Raw genomic sequence first — 24,043 nt, 5'->3', positions numbered from 1 at the left:
CGGCGCGTCGCTCGCAACGATGGCCACGCCCGTGAAGGGAGGAATCCCGCCGATGTCCCCGGGCGCGGGCAACGCCGTGTATCCGGTGACCCTCAACTCCGATACCATGCCGCGCGACGTCCTCATCGCCATCAGGCAGCGTCGCAGGCACGACCTCCCCAGCCGGGTCTCCGTCTGCTGCCTACCCATCCAATGGGACGACGCCTACGAGTTCACGGCGCCAAAACCGCGTCAGTGGTGGCGGCGGTTGATGTTGTACCTGGGATGCGCGAACAACGACTATGGCGGCACGATGTTCGACATAATCGACGGCCTCTACGAGGAAGGAAAGATCAACAGGACGCAGATGGGGCAGCTCGAGGCGCTGGTCCGCGTCGCCATGGGGTGCCAGTTCAAAGCGGAGCAGGACATCGGAAAGCACATCATACTCGGCATGGTCGCCGCCATATGCGGCGCGGTCGTGCCCGTGGTGGTCGGCATCCAGACCACGATGCAGGACCAGCAGATGGCGCACTACCTCTCCTACTTTGCAATCGTCCTGTCCCTGGTCCAGACAGTCGCCGTCACGCTCAGTACGGTGGGCAACTACTCGCAGTCCGCGATGTCGCGCCGGATGACCGCCGCGGAGATCAAAGCGGAGATTTACAAGTTCGAGGCATTGGCGGGCGAGTACTCAGAACCGCAGTCCCACAGCGCGCAGTTCGGCAAGCTCATGTTCCATCTGGCGGAGTTCAGGCAGAAGGCTGTGGAGATCCAATACGCCGCGCGGAGCGGCGGGTCGGACAAGAAGGGCGACGAGAAGGCCGAGCGCAAGAAGGCGGACACGGAGATGAAAGCCTCGGGCAATCGCGGGGTGTGATCATCGCGGGGCGGCGGGATCCGGGCGGCGAGCGGCGCGAGAAGGCGGCGAACGGAGACGAACCGTCGCGACGGCGATTCGACAGTCGCGTGTCCTTTTTATCATCGTTGTATATTGTACCTTCGTGACAAGAGTCTTACGTCGGACACGCGCGTCGCGAGGTTGGCGACGAATACGCGTGATGAGACACCTCGCGAATACACGTGCCTTGAGCCCTCACGCCGACGCGAAGAGCTTCTCCCACGCGCCCTCGTCGCTCCCCGGCCCGGTTCCCTCCCTCGTGCCCAAGCAAAACGCTCTGCCCTCCGCCGTCGTCGACGAGAGCGCCGCGACGGCGCAATCCGCCACCACGATCCGACTCGTCTCCTCCGGCGTCAACGTGTCCCCTTCCGCGATGTCCACCGCCCTTCGCGTTCCGCTCGTGGCCTTGAGCAGGGTGTTGATGTCGTAGGACGTGTACGGTCCGTCGGTGAGCCGGCCGGGTCGGAGCACCGTGTACGGGATGCCCGACGATTCCAGCGCGAGCTCGCCCGCGCGCTTGTGCTTGAGGACGCCGAAGAGGTTGAGTATGACGAAGGGCATCTGATTCGTCCGCTCGACGCCGATGCTCGACACGAGCACGAACCGTTTGCACGACGGGGACTGCGCTCGCGTCGCGTTCACCAGGTTGCGGATGCCCACGAAATCCGTCTGTTCCGGCCCGTTGTCGTCTTTCCATCGCGCCGATGGAAACGCGGTGGTGCCCGTGCACGACACGACGGCGTCGACGCCGACGCATATTTCCGACGCGTCGAGCGCGTCGGCGTCCCTGAGATCCGCGACGCGCAGCTCGAGGTTCGGTTGGGAGCCGAACAAGCCCCGCGCGGCGTCGACGTTTCTGGACACCGCGCGGACGACGTACCCCGCGTCGAGGAGCTTGGCGACGACGAGCTGGCCGACGCCGCCGGTGCTGCCCACGACGAGCACTTTCGAGCCCTGACGAATGATTCGGCGGGAGGGAGATGCGGGCGGGGCGATGGTTCAGCCGGCGGGGTCGAGGCGCATCGGGACGGAGGGTTAGGGCGGCGCGGGGGAGGAGGGAGTGGGCACGCGCGATGGTTCGATTGATTCACCTTTGGGACGGCGGACGCGACGGGCGGCGCCCGTTCCGACGCGGCGGCGCGACGCGGGGCGCCGCGGGAAGCGACGCGCGCGTTGGAGACCACGCGCGCGCGATCGGCGATGCGCGCGCGGGACGCGATGCCCGCGCCCGGGGATGCCCGAGCCGCGACGCACGACGACACCGTCATCGTCGTCGTCGACGCTCGATGGCTGTGGCCGCGCGGGTGAAACTTCCCAAGCAAGTGGCGCAGTCAACGCGAGTAAACAACGCCGCCCTGTTCTGTCTGTTTACCCCTACACGACCTGCACCGCGGATATTTTCTCAAACCGAGGGCGTTGATTGGGAGACCGAGGTCTTTTTTGCCAGGTCACCGTTTCGGATAGAATAAAAGCCGTGTTCAGACTGTTTGCCCGTGCGTCAAATTTGGGAACGCGCGACGTTCCGCGGACACCTGATCCGGAAAGTTGAGGCTCACGCCGCGTTTCGAGTTTTGTCACCTCCCGGGCTCGCCTCCGATTTGAGCGTAGCCGAAGGGACCGCGCGGGGGGCACGGACACAGCGCCCGCACACGCGACCCGACACGCGGAATCGACCGGTGCGTCCCTTCGATCGTCCCAAGTTCCCACGCGCGCGTCTCGGCGCCGCGCCTCCCTCACCCGTCGAAGACGCGCGTGCCGCCGATGGGACCCCGCCATCGCGCGCAGACCCATCGTTTTAGCGCGCTAACCTTCCCGTGCCCCGCCTCACCCCGCGCAGTCGTCGACCCGGCGCACGTTCAGACCCGCCACGGCCAATGTCGGCCTTCTCCGCCCGTGTTAACATCGCGCCGAGTGAGTGGCCCGCCCTTTTCCGCCCGCGTGTGCCCGCGACCCTCGCCCACGGGGGCCTCGCTGCCCCCCCCCTCGAAACGATATTCCTCCCCCCCTCTCACCCCGGTCACTCGTTTTTCTCGCTCGAATCGCGATCCGACCCGCGTGTGCGGTTACACGCAAATTCTTTTTTTTTCCGAGTGTGTCGGCGAGAGGGCGAGAACGGGACGGGCGGCGCGGGAGGGCGCACACGCGGAGGCGCCCTCGCCCCCGTCCCCGTTCGAGCCGCCCCTCCCGCGGTCGATCGATCGCGCCGAGCCTCGGATCCGATCGGGTCTCGAGCGCCGCCGAGGATCGAACGCGACCCGCCCCGTCGCGGATTGCTCCATCTCCACGGACGATCGATACGAGCGAGCCCGCGGCCTTTTATCTGATCGCGCGCGCTCCCTTCCCAACCTCTCCTCTCCCGCGCAGAGCTCGCCAGGCGCACCGCTCCCAGGACCACCGCCGGCCGCACATCGCACACCGCCGCGCCCACCAGGATGGTCGTCGCGCAGGGCGTTCCCGACGTCTCCGTCGACGACGCCCCCGCGCTCATCTCCACCACCGACGCGTGGAAAGATCTCGCCGCGCACAAGGAGGAGATCGACAAGACGCACCTCAGGGACCTCATCGAGGACCAGAAGCGATGCGAGGCTCTCACCGTCGAGTACAACGGCGTGTACTGCGACTACGCCAGGCAGCGCGTCACCGAGGAGACGATGACGAAGCTCTACGAACTCGCGGATGAGGCGAACCTCAAGGGCAAGATCAACGCCATGTTCTCGGGCGAGCACATCAACTCCACGGAGGACCGCGCCGTGCTCCACGTCGCCACGCGCGCCCCACGGAACAAGGTGATCAACGTCGACGGTAAGAACGTCGTCCCCGACGTCTGGGACGTCCTCGACAAGATCAAGGATTTCACCGAGAAGGTTCGCAACGGCGAGTGGCTCGGGCACACCGGCAAGCCGCTCACCTCCGTCGTCGCCATCGGCATCGGCGGCTCCTTCCTCGGTCCGCTCTTCGTGCACACCGCGCTGCGCACCTGCGGAGAAGCCGCGGAGGGCGCCAGGGGCAGGCAGCTTCGTTTCCTCGCCAACGTCGATCCCGTCGACGTCGCGCGATCGCTCAACGGTGAGTTTATTTTAATCTTTGTATGGACAATTTGACTGACGTGGTTTTTTTTTTAACAGGCCTCGACCCCGAGACTACGCTGGTCGTGGTGGTGTCCAAGACGTTCACCACCGCGGAGACGATGCTCAACGCGCGCACCGTGCGCCAGTGGATCATCGCGTCCCTCGGCCAGGAGGCTGTCAAGAAGCACATGGTGGCGGTGAGCACCAACCTCAAGCTCGTCGGCGAGTTCGGCATCGACCCCGACAACGCGTTCGCGTTTTGGGACTGGGTCGGAGGTCGGTACTCCGTGTGCTCCGCGGTGGGGATGCTCCCGCTGTCGCTCCAGTACGGTTTCGAAACGATGGAGAAGTTTCTGGAAGGGGCCTGGAACATCGACGAGCACTTCGCCACCGCGCCGTTCGAGGAGAACGTTCCGGTTACGCTCGGGCTGCTCTCCGTGTGGAACGTCTCCTTCCTCGACTGCCCGGCGAGGGCCATCCTGCCGTACACGCAGGCGCTCGCCAAGCTGGCGCCGCACATCCAGCAGGTGGCGATGGAGTCTAACGGTAAGGGCGTGTCCATCGACGGGCAGCCGCTGCCTTACGACACCGGCGAGATTGACTTTGGCGAGCCCGGCACCAACGGTCAGCACTCCTTCTACCAGCTCATCCATCAGGGTCGCACCATCCCGTGCGACTTTATCGGGATCATCAAGTCGCAGCAGTCCGTCTACCTCAAGGGCGAGATCGTCTCCAACCACGACGAGCTCATGTGCAACTTCTTCGCGCAGGCTGACGCCCTCGCGGTGGGCAAGACGGCTGTGCAGCTGAGGTCCGAGAACTGCCCGGATTCCCTCATCCCGCACAAGACGTTCACCGGCAACCGCCCGAGCCTCTCCATCATGCTCCCCGCACTGAACGCGTACACCACCGGTCAGATCCTCGCCATCTACGAGCACCGCGTGGCGACCCAGGGTTTCATCTGGGGACTCAACTCGTTCGACCAGTGGGGCGTCGAACTCGGCAAGGTGCTCGCGTCCAAGGTTCGCGCCACCATGAACGAGAAGCGGACCAAGGGCGAGAAGATGAGCGACAAGGACGGCTTCAACCCGTCCACCACCGCGATGCTCAACAGGTACCTGGAGGGTAAGGCGCAGCTGAAGTACGCCGAGCCGGAGGATGTGTTCCCGTGCGATCTCATCGACAGCGACGAGTGCAGGCCGCCCACCTCGTACGCGTGAGAAGACGTTTCGCGGGTGACGAATAAAAAAGGCGGGTTCGCGAGATTAAAGGCGAAACCGAGAATTCTCGATTCATTTTGCGGCGAAGACGATGACACGACGGACGTGTAAGGTCGTGGGTTTGCAGTCGGCGTGCGAGGGTAGTACTCGGGTCGGCGGGCGCCGCTCGGGGCTGTACTAGTAAAAGGTCTTTCATTGTGATGCGAAAACAAAGGTTTACGATGTGAGTATCCATGAATCCCGCACCCGCACATCCTCGTCCAACGCGACCCTCACGCGAACGAACGATCCGGCTCCGATCGTGCTCACCCCCCCGCGCACTTGCTCGCGGGCGCCCTCGCCGGCTCCGGCTTCAGGTACCCCGCCTCCACCAGCACCCTCAGGTGCGTCGGGCACTTTCTCCGAATGTACGTCTCGAGCTTGCCGCCGCTGTCCGTCAGCGGCGTCAGCCCGAGACGCTGCGCCACGTACGCGATCTTAGCCTCCGCGTCCGGCACCTGCGACGCGTACGCGCACAACACCTCGACCTCGCACACCGCGTGCCCGAACGACGCGGCGTCCACGTCCACGGACGCGCCGTCCAGCTCGAACTTGGCTCTTTCCGTGGTGAACTCGGCAAACGGGACGACGCTGCACGACGCCATCGCCGCGACGAGCGCGGCCTCGTCGTCGCTCGAGCCGTCCTCGGGGTTGTGGGCGCCGAGGGCGATGTTGAGCTCGCGGAGGCACGGGCCGGCGCCCTCGACCTCCCTGAACACCGATCGCTCGCCCCCCGAGCGTCGCTCGTCTCCCTGGAGCGGAACCTTGATCTCCCACGCGCCGTCTCTCGCCCTGAGCCACGTGTCCTTCGCGGCCAGGGCGGCGTCCGGGGTGTCGTAATAGACGTCCGTGAACGTCACGACGCCCTTCGTGACGCCCCCGAGGGACTCCACCGTCTCTCGCAGCGTCTCGACGGACACCGACGAGGCGTCGTACTTGCGCTCCACCTCGATGGCGAAGGCTTTGTTGTTTTCGTTGGTTTTCGCATCGGACGAGGACGCGGGGGTGGCCATGACGACGGCGCGACGGGATCGGGCGCGGGGCGCGGGGCGCGAGATGGGCGCGGCGGGTGATGTGCTCGCGCGTGGACCGGGCGCGTCGCGCGGTCGCGCGAGGGCGAGGCGGCACCGAGCGACGTGCGCGCTCGCCATGCCCCGCTCGCGAGTGGCTTCCCGCCCGCGTCGTCCGGTGACCAAACAGAATCCACGCTGGGCCCGGATAAAGACCCGGCCTCGTCAGCACTCGTCAGCACTCGTCGGTGCGTATCGACACTCCTCGCGTCACCCCTCTCGATACCCGGAGTCGATACCGGGAGATGAGTTCGGCGGTCCTCGGTGTCGCCGTCTCCGCGCGCGTTCGCGCGCGCGTCGTCTGCCGGCGCCGCGCCCGCCCCACCGCCGCGAGATCGAGCCCCACCGCGAAATCCGAGAGACGTGGTAACAGGATCCTCGGCGGATCGCCGAACGCGAGGGGATCGGGGATTCCACGCAACGCCAACCCGCTGCGCTCCTTCGACCCGGAGGAGGCCACCATCCCGGGATTGATCCCGCTGGACCAAATCTGCGACGATTTCGTGTGTAAATCGTCCCCGGCGGTGGAGAGCTCGCTGCGGCAGATCGCGACGGACATCTGCGCCATCCGAGAGGACAAGCGCTCCTTGAACCCGTTCGCGGTGGACGTCAAGTACGACGACGGCGAACGAAAGTTCGAGGGCAGAGAGGGCTTCGCGAACCACACGTACATCAAGGATAACGTCGACGACGCGAGGGCGGCGGTGACGGAGATGCGCATGGGCGACCTCGACGCCGCGACGATCGTGTGGAGGCTCCAGGGACGCAACAGCGGCGGCGCGATCGACGTGGAGGTGACGACGACGCTGAGACTGAACCTCATCACGGGCAGGGCGACGGAGGTGACCGAGCGATGGGACCCCGCGGGTAGCGACGCGGGCGCCGCGGCGGTGCTGGCGTCGTCGCGCAAAGCGACGGCGCTGCCCAAGAACATCGCCGACGCCGCCGCGAGGTTAGGGAAATCCATCGAGGAAAAGTTTGGCTCGAGCGACGACGGCGAGATGAAGGACGTCTACGTGGACCCGAACGATCCGATGAAGTTCTTCACCAACAACAACACGCCGCAGGACGATTACCTGCAGATCGCGCTGTTCTTGGCCGCCATCTACCTGGTGGTGAAGCTGCTCGAGGCGGCGCAGTCGATACCCAAGGACATCGCATTCTGAGACGTCTATCCGGGACGACGGACTAAAAGACCGGTCGGTACCTTCGTAACATCGAGTGGGGCGCCGTGAAGAGCACCGCGCGCCCCGTAGCAATCATCGTCGTCGCGCCGTCCGTCGCGCCCGTCCTCACTTGCCCTTCTTCTTGTTTCTCTTCTGCTCCCGGTTCGCAGCCTTGGCCGCCGCCGCCGCCGCGGCTTTGGCGGCTTTGGCGGCGTCCTTCTTGGCGCGTTTCTCCGCCTCCATCGCCAAGAGCTCCTCGTCCTCGGCGGCGTTGTAAGCGTTGTCGTAAGCGCTCTCGCCCTCCCCCCGGCCGTCGTCGTCGTTCGTCGCGCTCCTCTTGACCGCGTATATGTCGTCTTTCTCGGTCTCCGTCGCGAAGCTCTCGGTGACCTCCGTCGTCTCCTCGTCATCTTCATCCGACGGTGGCTGCGCGTACTGTCCGAAGAGCTCATCCTCCTTCGCCGCGTCCAACGCCGCCTGCGCCGCGCGCTGCGCCTCCGCCCTCGCGACGCGATCGTCCACCGCCGCGCGTTCTACGCACTCGTCGAACATGCGCGCGAAGTGAGCTTCCTCCTCCACCGCGGCGCAGAGGTCGTCGTCGGTGCTCACCGGAACCCCCGCCTCTTCCAGGTACAGACGCGCTCGTTCCGACAGCGCCGACTGGTCGCCCGCGCGAATCTTCTCGAGGATCCGCGCTCGGACCTGACGCTTGCGCTCGTCGCGGAGCTCTTCCTCCGCCTGACGCTGCCTGAGGCGCTGCGCCTCGCGCTCGGCCTCCTTCCGCGCGCGTTCCTCCGGGGTGATCTCCTTCTTCGGAGCTTTGGTTTTACCCCCGCGGCGAAGGATCGCGAGTCGAGCTTCCTTCGCCGCCTTCTCGGCGGCGATGTCGTCAATCTCCTTCTGAATCGCCTCCTCGCGTTCGCGGTCCAGACGAGCCTGGTTGCCGGTGACGTACTCGTACGGAAACCACAGGATTTTACCCAGGAAAGTCCACTTGAAGCCCTCGCGGTACACGATGCGCTCGTCCCAGAGAAACTGATAGAACCAATCCTCCGGCTCCATGTCGCTCATGCTCTTGTCCCTCTTCTTCTCCAGCGCCTTGCGTTTCTGCTTGAACGCGTTCTGGTAGTACTCGCTGCGTATTATGCTCAACTTGTCGCTCTTCTGGTTCGCGTACTGGTTGACGGACACGAACAGGGCGCCGACGGTGAAGAACGAAACGAGGACGGTGCCCACCCCGAACTTGATCTCCTCCTTGTCGAACACCGATCGGCGGCCCCACCGCGGGCGCGCGAACGACGGCAGGCCGCTGATGACCCTGTCGTACTCCTCCCGCCTTCCCGGGTCGCTCAGCACCTCCTTGCCCTCGGCGATGATCTTGAAGTTCTCCTCCGCCTTTCGCCGCTTGGACTTTGGGAGGTGCGAGAGCTTGTCGGGGTGGTACTGCAGCGCGAGCCGACGGTACTTGCCGCGGATCTCGGTGGCGTTGGCGGAGGACGTGACGTTCAGGGCGCCGTAGTAGTCCACGCGGATCCAGCGGGTGTAGGTGGACATGGACTGGGAGGCGTCCGCGCCCTCCGGCGCGAGGAGCGCGAGGAGGAGCGTCACCGCCCAGACGATCACCGCGCGCGCCCTCATGGCGTTCGTCGTGCGACAAAGAGTGCGATCGGGCGCCGCAGAGTGTGTGGCTCGCGTCGCGTCACGGCGATTTTTTTTTTTTTTTCCAAATGGCAATTGGGATTTTTTCGTCCGTGATTTTCGTTTCGGTACGTGTTACAAACTGGCCTCACCGACGGAATCACTCGTCAGTACTCTATGCCGTCCAGCAGGTTGTCGAGGTCGACGCCGCGCAGCTCCGGCGGCAGGTTCGCGCCCCCACTCGGCACCGCGCGGCTCTTCGCGGGCGCGATTCCCTTCCTCCGCTTCGAACCCACGCGGTGTGCGACCGCGGCGGGCGCCGGCGGGTCCGCGAACGCGTCTCCCTCGACCCCACCTCGAGAATAGACCCCAACTCGACCCCCGCCCACCGTCCCCCCCGCCGTCCGCCCCCTCGCCCCGAGCGGCGACGGCCCCGCGGACGTCGTTCCCCCTCCCAGGGTTAGGGTTCCTCCCCCAACCCTAGGGTTCCTCTCCCCACCTCCCGCCGGACCCAGCAGCGGAGCCAACAGCGCACCCAGCTCCGCGTCGTCCCACAACTGCGACGTCAACTCCTCCACGTCGCGGTCGGTGAGATGCACGCCCCGCTCGGCGGCTCCCGCGCGCGCGGCTCCCGGCGACGAAGACGCCCCGTCGACGACGCCGACGCCGCCGACGCCTACTCCCAAAGCTGCTCCCGAGCCGCCCAAAGTTCCCAAACCTCCCGAGCCGCCCCAACCGCCGGGGCTGCCCGCGTCAATCCCCCCCCCGCCACGCACTACGCCGACGATGTACTCGGCCAGCCTCTCCTGCACGCGCGCGTCGCTGAGCTCGCGCGGTAGCTCGTACGGCCGCCAGCCGCCTCCCTCCTCCGGGAGGACGTCGTCCATGAGCGAGCCCATGGGGGGTTCGGCGGTGGTCACGCGCGGGGGAGCCGTCGTCGGCTTGCGCCTTCGCGGTGAATTTGCATTTGGATTTGCGTTTGGATTTGGATTTGGATGGATTTGGACCGATGGATTTGGACCGGCTCCCGCGGCGGCGTGTGCCCGGGCTGACGCGGCCGCGGCGGCCGCGGCGGCCATGCGCTCGCGTTCCTCCCGCGTGGGCGCCGGGAGGATGGGCCGCGGTCCGCGTCCGCGTTGCGCGGCGGCGGCGGCCGGGAAGGCGGCGTCGTCGTCGGATGGAAGATGATGACGACGCGTCGGCGGTCCGGGATACGTCCGGGCGTGCGCGGGCGGCGCGATCCCCGCCGTCGTCATGGCGTAGTCGTCTAGCTGCTCGTACATCCGCCGCGCGAGCGGGTTGGCTTCCATCGCCGCGCGCCTCGCGGCGTCGCGCGTTCGTGCGGCGACGTACTCGCCGACGATGTGCTCGAGTCCGACGACGCCGGTGGGGACGCGGTTGCGGAAGGGCGCGAGGAGGGGATCCGCGTCCGTCCTGAACTGCTTCGCCGCCTGCGCGACGTGGGGAATTGGGGCGGGGGAAGGGTCATGCGGGGGAAGGGTCGGGGCGTCGGGACGGGCGGGTTGGGACGGGCGGGTTGGGATCTCGGGCTTCTCTGTTTTTCAAACAACGTTGTGGGCACCCGAGGAGGAGAGGGGCGAGCGACGAGCGCCGCGGCGCGCGGACGGACCTTCGCGAAGCCGTTGGATCTGAGGTAGTTGTACACCAGCGCGGCGATATCCCGGCGCGATACCCCGTCGGCGCCGGCTTGCGCCGACGGGGCGGCGCGCCCAGCCGCGGTGCTCATTCGCGCCCGCCGCGAGTGTGGGCGACCGATCCTTCTCGCGTTCGATCTCGTCACGTGACGACAATCGGACTGTTCGCCTGTGCGGGCGCGCGTCGAAACGGCGAAATAGCGCCAATGTCTCAAATCGTCGATCACGCGTAAACAGTTCATGACGAAAATCATTTCATCTGGTCATTACAAGTCAGCAGGGGTGCGAACCGTTGGTTCGCTTATTGGAAAAAGAAAAACGTGCGAACCGTTGGTTCGCTTATTGGAAAAAGAAAAACAAACCCAAAAAAGGCAACACGGCGGACGAAATCCACGTGTGCTGAGTTCCCCCGGTGTCGATCACGGTGTCGATCACGCGATGAGGGAGAGCGCGGCGACGAGCGCGGAGACGACGACGGCGAAGCTGGAGAAGCCCGCGGCGCCGGAGCCGACGGCGGCGGTCGCGGCGGCGGTGGTGGCGCCCAACGTTTTCGCCAAGGTATCGGCCTCGGTGTTGCAGCTGCCCTCGACCAGGTTGTTGATCTGGGCGTTCATGGAGGGGACGCACTTGCCGTCGAAATTCCACGTGCAACGCGCGTCCGCGTTGCAGGTGGCCTTGTCCTTCGAGACGACAGTGCAGACGTCCTCCATGAAAGACGCCCTGAGGTACGCAATCTGGACGGCGGTGGCGCTCTTGCCGTTTGCGGTCGCTTCAAGGCCTGCGAGTGGGTAGCCGCACGAACTACCCGCGGCGGTATCGTCTCCACCCTTGGCGATCCAGTAGCAACCGGTGAGCGCCGTGCACTTGGCTTTGGTGTCCGTCGTAGAGTCACCGGCGTAGCATGCTTTCTGCTCAGCGGTCATCCACTCCGTATGCTTGAGGTCCATGCCACCACCCTGGTAGTTGCATTTTTTATCAGTGCCGTCATACAAGCAGTTGTTGTCCTTGGCGGGAGCAACCAATGACGTGCAAAATGTCGAGGTTGAGGCGGCGAGCGCGGACGCTGTGACCGCGTTGCACGAGTTGTCCTTCGCGAGCACCGTGCAATTCACCACGGCCTCGAAGGCGGCGGATGCGCCAGTGACGAGCGTGAGGAAGAGGGCGATGCGGAGCATGTCGGCGGTGCGTGTTGGAGCGCGATATGAATTGTACTTCCACGTTTTTTTTTCGCGTTCAACACGGCAGTCGGTCCTCATCTTTTCCAGGACCTTCCAGGTTGACGTGACGTGGCGTTTACATTTTTCCGAAATTGAGCGCTAAACCATAAACTCGCCCACGACTGATGACTGGAATTCCTGGTACGAACCACCGGGTTTTTATGCCGACGAGGAGATATTTTCGGGAGTCCGATAGGATCTGACGCGGTTGACGCGGTTCGGAGACGCGGTTTTATTTGTCATCGCGAACCTGGAGGAGACTGCAACCATTTTCCGATCCGATTGGGACCCGACAGCTTTTGGACCGGCGGCAACTGCCGGAGGCCAAAAAGAGGCTGGCGAGGGTTGCGTGTGGGCACCCCGAGATTCTTTTCCGCGCGGAGGAGGCGCGCGCGAGGCAAGGCGGCGCCCTCGCCCGCCCACCCCAAACATCGCGCGGACGGAGGCGCTGCGCGTCCCGCGATGTCTACGATCGCGCCGCCGCCGATGTCGACGCCGACGCGTCCCGCGCGGCCGTTGCCCGCGTCCGTGCCGTACCTCCCCCACGACGACGTCGACGGCGGTTCGTCGCTCGGCGATCCCACCGCGTCCGCGGTCGTCGCGCTCCTCGACGCCAACCTTCGCGCGCTGCTCCGGATGGACGCCGGTGAGTTCTGGCGGCACATCGCGCACGACCCCTCCGTGGCGCGCGCGCTGGACACGTACCTCCAGCACCGTCGCAGGCCCTACGATCCGACGAAGACGCGCGCCTCCCAACGCTCCGCCGCCTCCGAGGACGAGGACCTCGACGACCGCCTCGCGCGCAGGGTCTTCATGACCCTCCGCAGGCTCGCGACGATCGAGCGCGACGATCCGCTCGCGCCCACGCGCGCGGCCCGCGCGCGGACGCTGACCGAGCTCGGCCTCGTCCGCGCCCCCACGGTGCTCGACGTCTGCGCCATCTACGGCCCGGACAACCCGCGCGCGACGTCGGCGTTGACGCGCGACCTGCTTCGCATCCTCGGCCCTTCGCTCGAGGACGACCTCGCCGCGGTGGGCGCGATCGCCGCGGTGGACCTCGAGCGACGCGCGGACGCCCTCGTCGAGGCTGCGTTCGCGGGCGACGAAGCCGGCGGGTTAGGGTTAGGGGCGCCCGCCGGGACGGCACAGCTGGCGTTGGAGTATTTCCGAGACGTCGCGTCGACCATCGTCGAGTTGATACGCGCGGTCCCCGCGTTGGCCTCGCGCATCGACGAGGGGTCGCGCCCTTCCCCCGCGCCGCGAACGTCCACGTTCGGGGAGATGACGGTGGTGGAGGAAGGGGGTGCCGAGGGGGTGTGCCGAGGGGGTGCCTTCGCCGAGGGGGCGGTGACTCATCGGGGCGCGTTGGCCGCCGCCGCGGATCGAATCGCGAGCGAGACTATCCCGATGATCGAGACGTCGGCGGAGGCGTTCGCGGCCGGGACGGCGGGCGGGGAGGGTGACGGGGCGGGCGGAGGTGCCGTGGCGGTCGCGTGCGCCGCGGCGTCGTCCGCGATGGAGACGCTCCTGAGGGTCATGCGTGATCCTCCTCCTCCTTCCTCCCCGGAAGAAGACCTCGCGGACGCGGACGGCGATTACGTCGTCGACGACGACGACGACGTCGACGCGTCGATGGCGGGAAAGATCGAATCGCTCCGGGCGTTGTTCCCCGATCAATACGGCGACGGGTACCTGGCGCTCGCGCTGGACGCGTTCGGGGGCGACCCGGAGTCGGCGGCGGGCGCGCTGCTCGAGGGGGATTTGCCCGCGGCGCTGCGCGGGATCGACCCGACGTTAACGCCGGCCGCGTACAGCGCGATGAAAATGAAAACGAAGACGAAACGAGGGGCCGCCGGCCAGACGGGACCCGCACCCGTCGCGGCGCCCGCGGCGTTGAGGGGCCCGTGGGCGTCCCGGGGTGGTATCGAAGCACAGCCGGCGTCATTTCCGTCCGACGGTGCGACGAACGTCCGCGGCGGTTTCATTCGCCGCAAGGGCGATCACCGCGACCGCGCCGGGAATCGAACCTGGGACCTTCGAACCACCGCGGACGACCGCGCCGCCACCCTCGCGCGATGCGCCGAGCTCGAGTACGACGACGAGTACGACGATTCCTTCGACGAGCTCGCCGAGGTTGCGAACGTGGGATCGACGGCGGGGGAGGTTTCCGAGGGTCCGCCGGCGGGCGGGCCGTCCGGAGCTTCCGGTCGATCGAACGCCAACGCAAACGCTCGAGCCGGGGGACAAGGCCAAGGCGCGAGCGCGAACAAGGCGTACTGGATCGCGGACGGGAGGGTGTACCACTCGAAGAAGGAGGGCGCGACGAGGATCCAAGCCGGCGGCGTCGAGGAAGCCGCGCGGCTGGCGGCGGCGCAGTCGGCGGCGTCGCGAGACGAGGTGCACGGCTTGGGCGCGGGGGGGAACAGGGCGGCTTTCGACGCGCGCGCCGCGCCGTTCACGCCGGGCGGCGGGGAAAGGGGACCGGGCGGCGGGGGAAGAGGGGAGGGGGTCGGCGGGGCGAAAGCCGGGGCTGGGGTCGGCGGGGGAAGAGGCGCGGGGGGTCGAAACAACCGCGGCGGCGGCGCGCTCGAGCATCAGCGAAAGAAACACTTTCGGAAGGACGCCGCGGCGAGGAAGATGAGCAAGGGCGCGGGGGCTCCGCAATAGCTAGCCGGTCAGCGCCCGCGTCGAACGATCGGGACGGGTCGGATACGGAAACGACGGCGGCGGCGAAAGGCCTCTGGTCCGCGGACTCCGACTCGAGAATTTTCGTAAAAGAAAAGTTACCCTCCCCCGCGCCCGTCACGCCTCCGCGGTGAGATCTCGCCACAGCCGCCGGTGAAAGTGATACATCGCCGCCTCCATCGCGGGCGCGTACCGCCCGGTTCCGTACCCCGGCGACTCGAGCCCGCCCTGAACCTTCTCGCACAGCCATTTGTCCTCCTGTAAAAACAAAAAACCACGTCAGTCCAACTGCCATTGACTGCTGGTAAAAAAAATAAACTCACCGATTGCACCGCGTCCGACGCTCGGAGCGATTCGTTCACAAACGCATCCGTCGCCCCCGTGGCGTCGGCGCGGATGAAATAGTCGAACAAAACCATGCACTCGTTCGGTCCGGTGGGTAACACGACGTTGACGTCCATCCACGGCCCGTACCGGTTGATCATCAGGTTCGGGTAGACGAACGCGTAGAGCGCGGAGTCGCCCAGCCTGGTCAACTCCGCGGCTGGAGCCCCGTGCTGGGACGGCGCGCGGTCGTCGGCGCGCGGCGCGTTTTCAGCCTTTCGCCGCGCCGTCGGCGACAGCCGCTTCATCGCCTTCTTTCGCTTCGCCTCGCTCCGCCTGCTCCGAGGGGTTTCCTTCTGCTCCTTGATCGCTTGATCGGCTTTCGCAGCGGCGTCGGCCTTTGCGGCGGAATCTTTCGCGGAAAATCTCGCAAACTCGCCGCCGTTCACCGTCTGCACGGAGACGTACTCGCCGTAAACTTCCGTCTCGTACTTTCTCATGTCCACCCCGTCCGTCACGAGCGCCGGATGCGCGAACGGCACGTGGTACCCTCCGTCCAGGTAGTTGTCCGCGAACACTTTCCAGTTGCACCGGAGGCGGTACTCTCGCCGCGCGACGAAACGCATCGACTTCGGGTCGTCCGACCACGACGCGGATATCTTCGCGGCGACGTCCGGTCCCATCCACGCCTCTATAGGCGCCTCCTCCTCCTCCTCCTCCTCCTCCTCCTCCTCCGTCGCCGGGTCACCCAGGCGGAGCATCACGAACGGTCCCCACTCCGCGACCCGTATGGGTTTCAGGCCGTGTTCGGCGACGACGAAATCCCTCATCCCGCCGATCTTGGTCGCCTTGACGAGCGAGCCGTCGAGGTCGTAGGTCCAGCCGTGGTACGGGCACGCGAAGCACTTCGCGGTGGATTTCGGACAGTTCCTTTGGTACGGATCGCCGGTCCGTCCGTCGCCCGGGTCGGACGAAACCCTAAACCCTGACCCTTGGGTTCCCGAATCGTCCGGATTCGCGCCCGGAACGTCTCCGGGCGCGGACGCGATTTCCATCCCGTGGTGCCTGCACGCGTTGTGAAACGCGCGCAAAACGCCATCCTCGCCCCTCACCACGACGTACTTGACCGTACCGGTGGCACCCACGAGGTAGGACCCGTTCGTCGCCACCTGGTCGAGACGGCCGGCCCAGGTCCAACCCTTGGCGAAGACTTTTTCCCGCTCCAGCGTCGGAACGACGAGGGGGTCGAAGTACCACGAAGCGGGGGGCGTGGCGGATGAGGCGACGCCGGCGGACGCGGAGGTCCACGGTTCGATTCCCGCGCGGATCGCGGCGGCGACGCGTCGCGATTCCTCCTCGGATTCCTGTTTCCGGCCGTTTTCGACCGTTTCCTCCGACCGTTTCGTCGTGTCCGCGGTGTTCGCCTCCGTCCCGGTCGCGGTATTCGCCTCCGTCGCCGCCGCGTCGTCTCCGGAACCGACGTCGCCCTTGAAAAAAGGACACTTCTTCCCGCTCGGCACGACGGAGTTCGCGGCGTCCGTGCCCGTGTCCGTTCCGCCGACGACCGACTTTTCCGACCGTTTCCGGCCGTTTTCGACCGTTTCCTCCGACCGTTTCGTCGCGATTCCGGCGCGTTTGGCTAAAAACTCCGTCACCGCCGTCCGCAAGTTTGCATCCCCGAGGCTCTTGTATCGCAGCTCCTCGTCGTCCGTGGCGGCCATCGCGGCGTGCAGCGCGGCGCACGTCTGCGCGTCGAACGCGTCGATCCTGTCCAGGTGCGTGCGAACCGTGAAGAGTACCCATCGATTGACGTTTCTGTCCTCGCCCGGCAGACGACGAACGGTTTCGTATTCAACCCTGAGGTGCATCCGCTCGCCAGCTTCCGACGCGTCCCTCGGCAGGTCGGACAGCGGGTCCATGTACCCCGTGTGTCGCTCGTCCTGGAACGTCGAGGTTGGGCGCTCGATCCCGGCCGAAGCCGCGCGCTCCGCCGCCGCGACGGCTCGGTTGGCGACGCCCCCGATTTTTTTATTTGTCGGGTGCCACTCCAAGTCGGTGGAGACCACCTCGTCGGAATTCTGCAAAACCCAGTTGGCGCGCCACAGCGGACGCTCGACCCGGAGGTTCGCGAACACCCGAGACACCGCGTTGCGCATCTTCGCCTCGTACCCCGGCACGGGCGCGTGCACCTGCGCCAGCGTCTTTTTATGGCGCTTCCGAGGATCAAACGAGAAGCAGACGACGCCCGCCTCGAACGTGTGCCTCGCCGTCTCGGCACCCGCGGCACCCCCCTCGGCACCCCCTTCGGCACCCCCCGTAGTCGCACCCTCCCCGTAGTCGCACGCGCGGGTGATGGCGTGCTCCGGTCCGTCGTCGCCCTCGTCGTCCTCGCACGACATCCAGAGGTCCTCCAACGTCTCCTCGCGCACCAGACAGAGCTCCTCCTGCACCAGCTTGGCGCACGTCTTCAACGCGTCCAGCCCTTTGAGGGACTCGAGCGGGCCGGTGCGCCAGCCGTCGAGGCTCGGGATCTCGACGCCGCCGTCGGGGGTTCGCACGTATCGCTCCGGCTGGCGCTCGCACAGCCAATCGCGCATCATCGGTAAGAGGGTCTCGGCGGCGGCTGACGCGGATGGATCCCACACGACGCAGCCGGGTTCGTGATCGATGAGCTCGTGCCTGAGCCGCATCTCGCGGATCCACGTCCCCCCGGCGCCGTCGCCGGCGTCGCCCTCGTCCACGCCGTCCTGCTCGAGCCAGTCGGACGCGACGTTCAGGGGCTTGAGCCCGGTGCCCTGCGTGAGCCCGCGCGACGCCCACAGAAACCTCGCGGCGGTGGGGAACGAACGCCGCTCGAAGTCCTCGATGGGGAAGGGCGAGCGGCGCGCGTCGTCGGGGGTGCCGTCGGAGTTGCCGTCGGACGCGTCCGGGGACGACTTCCTGGACGACGAATCCGCGCGCGGGTCCGTCGCGGTCGCCAGCCATCTCCCTGGGCGGACGGTGACGGTCCGAGATCTTGCCGGGAAGAGGCGCGATGCTCGGAGCGTCGCGCGGAGACGCGCGCGCGCGCGGAGGGACGCCGGGTCGACCCCGCGCGAGCCGTCGTGCATCCCGCGATGCGAGAGGAGCGCCGCGGGCGTCGTCATCGCGCGCGTATCCGCCTCGGTTGCACGGCGCCTCGGTTCAAAAGTGAGACGTGGCTCTGACAGTTGGCGCCAAAAATTCATCGGAGGCGCGCCAAAAAGAGTGACACGTCGTGACTGCGCAGCTGTGGCGCGGGGTGATGACGCGCCGCGCGCCGCCTCGCGCCCGGCTCGCGATCCTCGCCGCGCTGCTGACCCTGGCGCGCGTCCAGTCGGTCAGGGCGCAGCCGCGCTGGGAGGCGGCGCCTCGATCGTCCGTCGCCGAGGGAGCGAGCAGACGCGACCACGGCCGAAGCGGGAGTTCGTCGGTCGGGCCGAGAGCCGCGGCTGGGCCCGCGAGAGCGACGACGGCGACGGCGACGACGGCGACGACGACGGAGGCGGCGGCGCAGTCGACGCTCGATCCCGCCGCCGAGGAAGAGGACGGCGGTGACGCGCGCGTCGGCGATGCGAGCCGCGCGCGGCAGGGACCCGCGGCGGTGGTCCCGCGGCCCTTCGCCTCCGCCGACGCACAAACCTCCGCGACGACGACGACGAAGACGGCGACGACGACGACGAAGACGGCGACGACGACGACGAAGACGACGACGACGACGGCCCTGCCGGTCTCCCCCCCGCTCATCGTCCGCCCCGAAGACGACGACGACGACGACGACGACGCGCGAGCGGCTGAGCCGACGCGAAACCCCGCGTCGCCCACCCCCGACCACCACCCCAACCCCGACGACGAAAACGAACAACCGCGCCACCAAACCCAAACACAAACACAAACGATCGGCTTCGGGTCGCCCGCGAAGTACCCCGTCCGCGTCTGGGGCGTGTGGGCGCCGTGGTGCCTGTGGGGCGGCCCGTCCTCAGCGACGTGCACGTGCCACGGACCGTTCTCGCCGATCCGGCCGTGGGGGGTCACGTGCGTCCTCCGAGTGGACCCGTGGTCGCCGCCACCCACGCCAGCTGTGCCGCCGCCGCCGCCGCCGCCGCCTCCCCCTTCCCCGCCGCCGCCCGCCGCGCCACCGCCCACGCCGGTCTCGCCGCCGACCGCGTGCGGCGAGCTCTTCCCCGGTCCCTCGTGCGGACCCACCGTCGGCGGTTCCTCGTGCGGTTTCTGCGTGTTTGAGATTCCCGCCGACGCGTTGCTCTGCTGCTGCGACGGCGAGTGCGAACGGCTCGGGGACTGCTGCTCGGATTACGCGAGCTGCTGCGTGGTTGGGTCGAGCACGACGACGACGACGGCGACGGCCGCGTTTGGACGGGAGCGGGACGACGGGGAAGGCGGCGGCGGGGACGGGGACGACGAAGGCGGCGGGGACGACGCGGCAAAAAAAGGCGGCGACGGCTGCGACGGGATGAGGCCCGGCCTCGACGTGTCCGTTCGCGGCGGTGACGGCGCCTTGCTCCTCACGCGTCGCGTCGCGAGACGCGCGTTGGGAGGAGGAGGAGGAGGAGGGGACGAAGGAGAGGGGGACGATGAAGGAGGGACTCCGTCGGCGGGTGCGTTTCGCGACGCGTGCGTGAAGGCGTTTGCCGACGACGACGTGCGAGCCGCGCTGAGAAGATTCAACGCGAAACGAATAAACGAATAAACCCTTACGAATGAAACAGAAGAAACGCTAAGACTTGAAGCGTCGCGCCGGCGGAACCGACGCGACGGATACGAAACGACGGACAAGACAATCAGAAGTGGATGGGCTTCCCCCCCGTCGCGAGCGCGGCTTCCTTGATCGCCTCGCTCAGCGTCGGGTGCCCGTGGCACGTCCGGGCGATGTCCTCCGTGCTTCCCCCGTACTCCATGGCGAGGACGCACTCGCCGAGGAGCTCCCCCGCGTTGGGTCCCACGATGTGCGCGCCTAGGATCTTGTCCGTGTGCTTGCAGCTGATGAACTTGACCATCCCCTCGGAGTCGTCGTTGGTCCTCGCGCGGGAGTTGGCGGCGAAGGGGAAGGTGCCGACGTTGTATTCGGCTCCCGTCGCCTTGACCTCCTCCTCCGTCTTACCGCACCACGCCACCTCGGGGTGGGTGTAGATGATGCTCGGGATGACGTCGTAGTTGACGTGGCCCACCTTGCCGGCGAGCTGCTCCACGCAGCTGATCCCCTCCTCCTCGGCTTTGTGCGCGAGCATGGGTCCCTCCACGATGTCTCCGATGGCGAAGACGCCCGGCTTGGACGTCGCGTACGTGTGCATGTCCACGACCACCTGGCCGCGCTTGTTGACCTCGACGCCGGCGGCTTCGAGCCCGAGGCCGGAGGTGAACGGCTTACGGCCCGTGGCGACGAGGACGACGTCAGCCTCGACCTCGACGGCTTCGCCCCCCGCGGAGGGTTCGACGGTGAGCGTCACCCCGGTTTGCGTCTTTGTCGCGCCCGTGACCTTCTTCTCCATCATGAACTTGAACCCCTGCTTCTTGAGCGAGCGCTCGAACGTCTTGCGCATCTGGGCGTCCATCGGCGGGCAGATGTCTTTGGCGAACTCGATCACGGTCACCTGCGACCCGAGGCGGCTCCACACGCTTCCGAGCTCCAGCCCGATGACGCCGCCGCCGATGACGACCATTCTCTTGGGCACCTCCTTCAGGTCGAGCGCCCCGGTGGAGGTGACGATCGTCTCCTCGTCAACCTCCACGCCCGGGAGCGCCGCGGGTTCGGAGCCCGTGGCGAGGATGATGTTCTTGGCGCTGATCGTCTGCGTGGTGCCGTCCTCCTTGGCGACGACCACCTCGCCGGGGGTGGACGTGAGCGATCCCCAACCCTTGGCGTAGGTCACCTTGTTCTTCTTGAATAAACCCTCGATGCCCTTGGTCAGGCCCGAGACGGACTTGGACTTTTGCTCCATCATCTTCGCGACGTCGATGGACACCTCGCTGCGGTCGGGGGTGTGGGTGGGGCGGCGCGGAGAGGTCAGGGGACGAGGTCGGGGAGGGGCGGTTATTCAAAATCTCAAAATCTCGGTCGCGCGTGCCGTGCGGGGAGAGACGATGGAAGAGGAGCGCACGGGGACGAGGGCGGTTCGTCGGCCGACGCCGGTGACTCACCCGACGGAGATGCCGTGCTTGGCCATGGTGTGATTCGCGTCGTGGTACAGGTGCGACGCGTGCAGCAGCGCCTTGGACGGGATGCATCCCACGTTGAGGCAGGTACCTCCGAGGGTGCCGCGCCCCTCGACGCAGGTCACCTTGAGGCCGAGCTGGGCGCCCTTGATGGCGGCGACGTATCCGCCCGGACCGCCGCCGATGACGACGACGTCCTGCTGATCCGCGGTCGCGGCGGACGCGGAGAACATGCGCGCTCCGATGGTGCGCAGCGCGGTGGAGGAGGCGAGGGCGCGGCGGCCCTGGGGCGCGAGCGCGAGGAGAGCCTGCTGCATCTTTTCTCGTTCGCCCGATCGGGGAGGAAAACAAACAACGGCTTTGTGCTGCGCGACTGACGCGGGGGGTGGTCAGGCGAGACGCGCGCGGGGGACCTCGGGGTTTCTCGAGGGCGCCGAGCGAGAGTTCGGTGAGGAGACCGCGTGTGCGTTCGCGCGCGGCGTGTGGGCGCGGCGGCGTGTCGAGATCTGGCCCCCGAGCCTGGGCACCCCTCGAGTCGTCTCAAGGGGCGCCCGCGATTTTTTTTCCAAATCTGCGACGCGCGTCCCAAAACGCGTGAGAATGGAGAATCGCACCAGACTTCTTCGGGGGCAGAACATACCGCCGCGCGTGTCCGAAGGCCCGCCGCGCTCACGACTGGAGCGATGACGTCCATCGCCGCGACCGCGAGACCCATCGCGCTTCATCGCGCGCGACCCCGCGCGATTCGCGCGCGAAGCGCACTCACCGCCGGGGCCGGCGCGGTCCATCGCGCCGGGGGGGATGTTGTTGCTTCGAGGATCCACGTGGAAAGTTGTTGCGCGAAAAACGTGCGCGCCGCGCGAGTGGTGAAGACGGCCGCGCTCCCGCCGATCGCGCTTCCGTCGTCCGTCTCGGAGATCCTGTCGGTATCGAGGACCAGCCAGGAGCTCGCGCTCGGCGCCGCGATGGCGGCGTTCGCCCTGTGGGTCCTCCCCGGCATCATGAAGGAGTCGTGGGTTAACATCGCCAGCGGAGGTTCCGCCGAGGCGCTCATGGAGGGGGTATCCTCGCTCGTGCTGCCGACGCGCGCCTTCTCCCCGAAAGACGCGCAGCTCGGCGCGAAGCTCCGGAGAAAGGCGAGGGAGCTGGCCACCTGGGAGACGTCGATCGCGCAGGTGATCGACACACCCGAACACGCGCCGAATCAATCGTCCCCACACGCGACATCCACCACGCACGCGCTTTCCTCGCCAAAACAGAATAAAAGTTTCTCTCCCGCGTCCAGAACCACTCCGACTGACGCCCGACTCCCCCCGTCCTCGTCATGTATTCGAACGCGCAGGCCGCGGTGCTCCCCCTGCAGTTCGTCATCCTCGTCACCGTGTGCACGCGCCTCCTCGTCGTCACCGGCGCGTCCGTCGAGCTCTACCGCCTCTTGTACAACAAAGTCGGGTGCTTCGTCCACCAGTGGCGGCTCCCGTGGCCGGCGTACACGGCTGGCGCGTGGGCCATCGTTGACGCGGCCACCCGTCGCGCGAGGTCGCAGCTCCTCGCCGCCATCGACGCCGTGGGGGGCACGGACGCGAGGAACCTCGAGCCGAGGCTGGTGACCGGCACCAACGCCGTTCGAAGCGCCCTGTTCGTCCCGGCGCTCATCGTGTTTCTCGACTCGCTCGGCGTCACCTTCTCGGCGGTTTGGGGGTTACTGGGCTTTGGCGGCGTCGCCGTTTCCCTCGGCTTGAAAGACGTCGTGTCGGACTTCATCGCGGGCGTCATCCTGATGGTCAACCCCACGTTCAAGGTTGGGGATACCATACGCGCCGGGAGCGTTCAAGGGACGGTGATCGGCATCGGCGCCACGACGACCACGCTGCTCACCCGCACCGGCGTCAGCAAGACGCCGCACACGGTTTCCAACCGCGTCGTCACCGGGGGAAGCGCGGGGCTGGTGAACATGTCCATGAGCCGCGCGCGGTACTTTGACCACCAGCTGTGCGTGTCGTTCGACACGATCGAGAACCTGAGCGCCTTCACCGAGAGCGTGCAGGCGTACCTCGACGGCCACGCCAAGGTTGTGCACGATCCGATGGATTCCGGCGACACCGCCGTGTGCGCGCTGGCCAGTCTGGGACCGCACGGCGTCAAGGTGACGGTCAAGGCGCTGCTGGTGAAGATGGGCAGCGGGGCGTTCGCGGTGGAGCAGGGGCGGATGCTGACGGAGGTTGGGAGGATCCTGGAGGCGTCGAGCGGGGTGCGATTGGACCGGATGGTGGACCTGTAGTCGGGGCACGGACCTTAATCACGACGTAACACGTAGCACTAGCAGTCGAATCGTGCTCGCAGATTCAGCCCCTACCGCACTCCTTGCACTTAGAGCGCTGACAACCGTGCTCGCAGATTTGAGACCCACCGCACTCCTTGCACTTAGAGCGCTCACGACCGTGCTCGCAGATTCCAGACCCTCCGCACTCCTTGCAGTAACGACGCTCACGACCGTGCTCGCACATTTGAGACCCACCGCACTCCTTGCACCTACACCGCTCACGACCGTGCTCGCAGATTGATGCACCACCGCACTCCTTGCACTTAGAGCGCTCACGACCGTGCTCGCAGAACGCAGCCCCACCGCACTCCTTGCAATGATAGCGCCTCTTCCCGTGCGGACAAGCGCTGCACAACTTGCATCTCGACCGGGGCTTCACCCCGTGCTCGCACGGCCCCTTCGTGGGAGGGGCCCTCTTCCGCTTCGTCCCCTTGCTCGACGCGTCCTCCGTCACCCCCACCTCGACGTCCACATCCGGGAGCACCCTACTCACGTTCGGCCGCCAAATCGCTGGCATCCACCCCAGCGCCCCGTCCAAGTGCCCCGCCGTTGTACGGGTGTTGTCGCAA

General features: G+C 66.8%; 11 protein-coding genes across 11 annotated transcripts; 4 read left to right on the top strand and 7 right to left on the bottom strand.

The window, feature by feature from the left end:
• Nucleotides 1-19: 19 nt before the first annotated feature.
• Nucleotides 20-859, top strand: MICPUN_63294 (predicted protein; the record flags this gene model as incomplete). Its single annotated transcript, XM_002509147.1, has 1 exon — nt 20-859. The coding sequence occupies one exon, from the start codon at nt 20-22 to the stop codon at nt 857-859; it is 840 nt and encodes a 279-aa protein (XP_002509193.1).
• A 318-nt stretch (nt 860-1,177) lies between these two features.
• MICPUN_72027 (predicted protein) lies at nt 1,178-1,825 on the bottom strand (the record flags this gene model as incomplete). The annotated part of the gene is made up of 1 exon (XM_002508891.1): nt 1,178-1,825. A coding segment is annotated over one exon (648 nt), but the record flags the coding sequence as incomplete, so codon positions are not given.
• A 1,487-nt stretch (nt 1,826-3,312) lies between these two features.
• Nucleotides 3,313-5,875, top strand: PGI (phosphoglucose isomerase; the record flags this gene model as incomplete). The annotated part of the gene is made up of 2 exons (XM_002509146.1): nt 3,313-3,946; nt 4,006-5,875. The coding sequence occupies 2 exons, from the start codon at nt 3,313-3,315 to the stop codon at nt 5,166-5,168; spliced, it is 1,797 nt and encodes a 598-aa protein (XP_002509192.1). The 3' UTR covers nt 5,169-5,875.
• Nucleotides 5,876-6,762: 887 nt separating this feature from the next.
• On the top strand, nt 6,763-7,404 carry MICPUN_71029 (predicted protein; the record flags this gene model as incomplete). The annotated part of the gene is made up of 1 exon (XM_002509145.1): nt 6,763-7,404. A coding segment is annotated over one exon (642 nt), but the record flags the coding sequence as incomplete, so codon positions are not given.
• A 1,353-nt stretch (nt 7,405-8,757) lies between these two features.
• MICPUN_74472 (predicted protein) lies at nt 8,758-8,961 on the bottom strand (the record flags this gene model as incomplete). The annotated part of the gene is made up of 1 exon (XM_002508890.1): nt 8,758-8,961. A coding segment is annotated over one exon (204 nt), but the record flags the coding sequence as incomplete, so codon positions are not given.
• A 287-nt stretch (nt 8,962-9,248) lies between these two features.
• MICPUN_63300 (predicted protein) lies at nt 9,249-10,978 on the bottom strand (the record flags this gene model as incomplete). Its single annotated transcript, XM_002508889.1, has 2 exons — nt 9,249-10,537; nt 10,717-10,978. 2 exons carry the CDS (start codon nt 10,976-10,978, stop codon nt 9,249-9,251), a joined length of 1,551 nt encoding a protein of 516 aa, XP_002508935.1.
• Nucleotides 10,979-11,167: 189 nt separating this feature from the next.
• On the bottom strand, nt 11,168-11,992 carry MICPUN_63301 (predicted protein; the record flags this gene model as incomplete). The annotated part of the gene is made up of 1 exon (XM_002508888.1): nt 11,168-11,992. One exon carries the CDS (start codon nt 11,990-11,992, stop codon nt 11,168-11,170), a length of 825 nt encoding a protein of 274 aa, XP_002508934.1.
• Nucleotides 11,993-12,415: 423 nt separating this feature from the next.
• On the top strand, nt 12,416-14,620 carry MICPUN_63302 (predicted protein; the record flags this gene model as incomplete). The annotated part of the gene is made up of 1 exon (XM_002509144.1): nt 12,416-14,620. The coding sequence occupies one exon, from the start codon at nt 12,416-12,418 to the stop codon at nt 14,618-14,620; it is 2,205 nt and encodes a 734-aa protein (XP_002509190.1).
• Nucleotides 14,621-14,761: 141 nt separating this feature from the next.
• TIC55-6 (chloroplast envelope protein translocase family) lies at nt 14,762-16,248 on the bottom strand (the record flags this gene model as incomplete). Its single annotated transcript, XM_002508887.1, has 4 exons — nt 14,762-14,896; nt 14,962-15,195; nt 15,412-15,892; nt 16,007-16,248. Coding segments are annotated over 4 exons (1,092 nt in total), but the record flags the coding sequence as incomplete, so codon positions are not given.
• Nucleotides 16,249-19,671: 3,423 nt separating this feature from the next.
• On the bottom strand, nt 19,672-21,468 carry LPD_B273 (also known as glycine decarboxylase l-protein; the record flags this gene model as incomplete). The annotated part of the gene is made up of 2 exons (XM_002508886.1): nt 19,672-20,965; nt 21,137-21,468. The coding sequence occupies 2 exons, from the start codon at nt 21,466-21,468 to the stop codon at nt 19,780-19,782; spliced, it is 1,518 nt and encodes a 505-aa protein (XP_002508932.1). The 3' UTR covers nt 19,672-19,779.
• A 2,028-nt stretch (nt 21,469-23,496) lies between these two features.
• Nucleotides 23,497-23,991, bottom strand: MICPUN_63307 (predicted protein; the record flags this gene model as incomplete). Its single annotated transcript, XM_002508885.1, has 1 exon — nt 23,497-23,991. One exon carries the CDS (start codon nt 23,989-23,991, stop codon nt 23,497-23,499), a length of 495 nt encoding a protein of 164 aa, XP_002508931.1.
• Nucleotides 23,992-24,043: the final 52 nt, after the last annotated feature.

The sequence above is a fragment of the Micromonas commoda genome, chromosome 12, assembly GCF_000090985.2.
Source record: "Micromonas commoda chromosome 12, complete sequence".
NCBI classification, from domain to species: Eukaryota; Viridiplantae; Chlorophyta; class Mamiellophyceae; order Mamiellales; family Mamiellaceae; genus Micromonas; species Micromonas commoda.
This window is presented reverse-complemented; position numbering and strand designations above follow the sequence as displayed.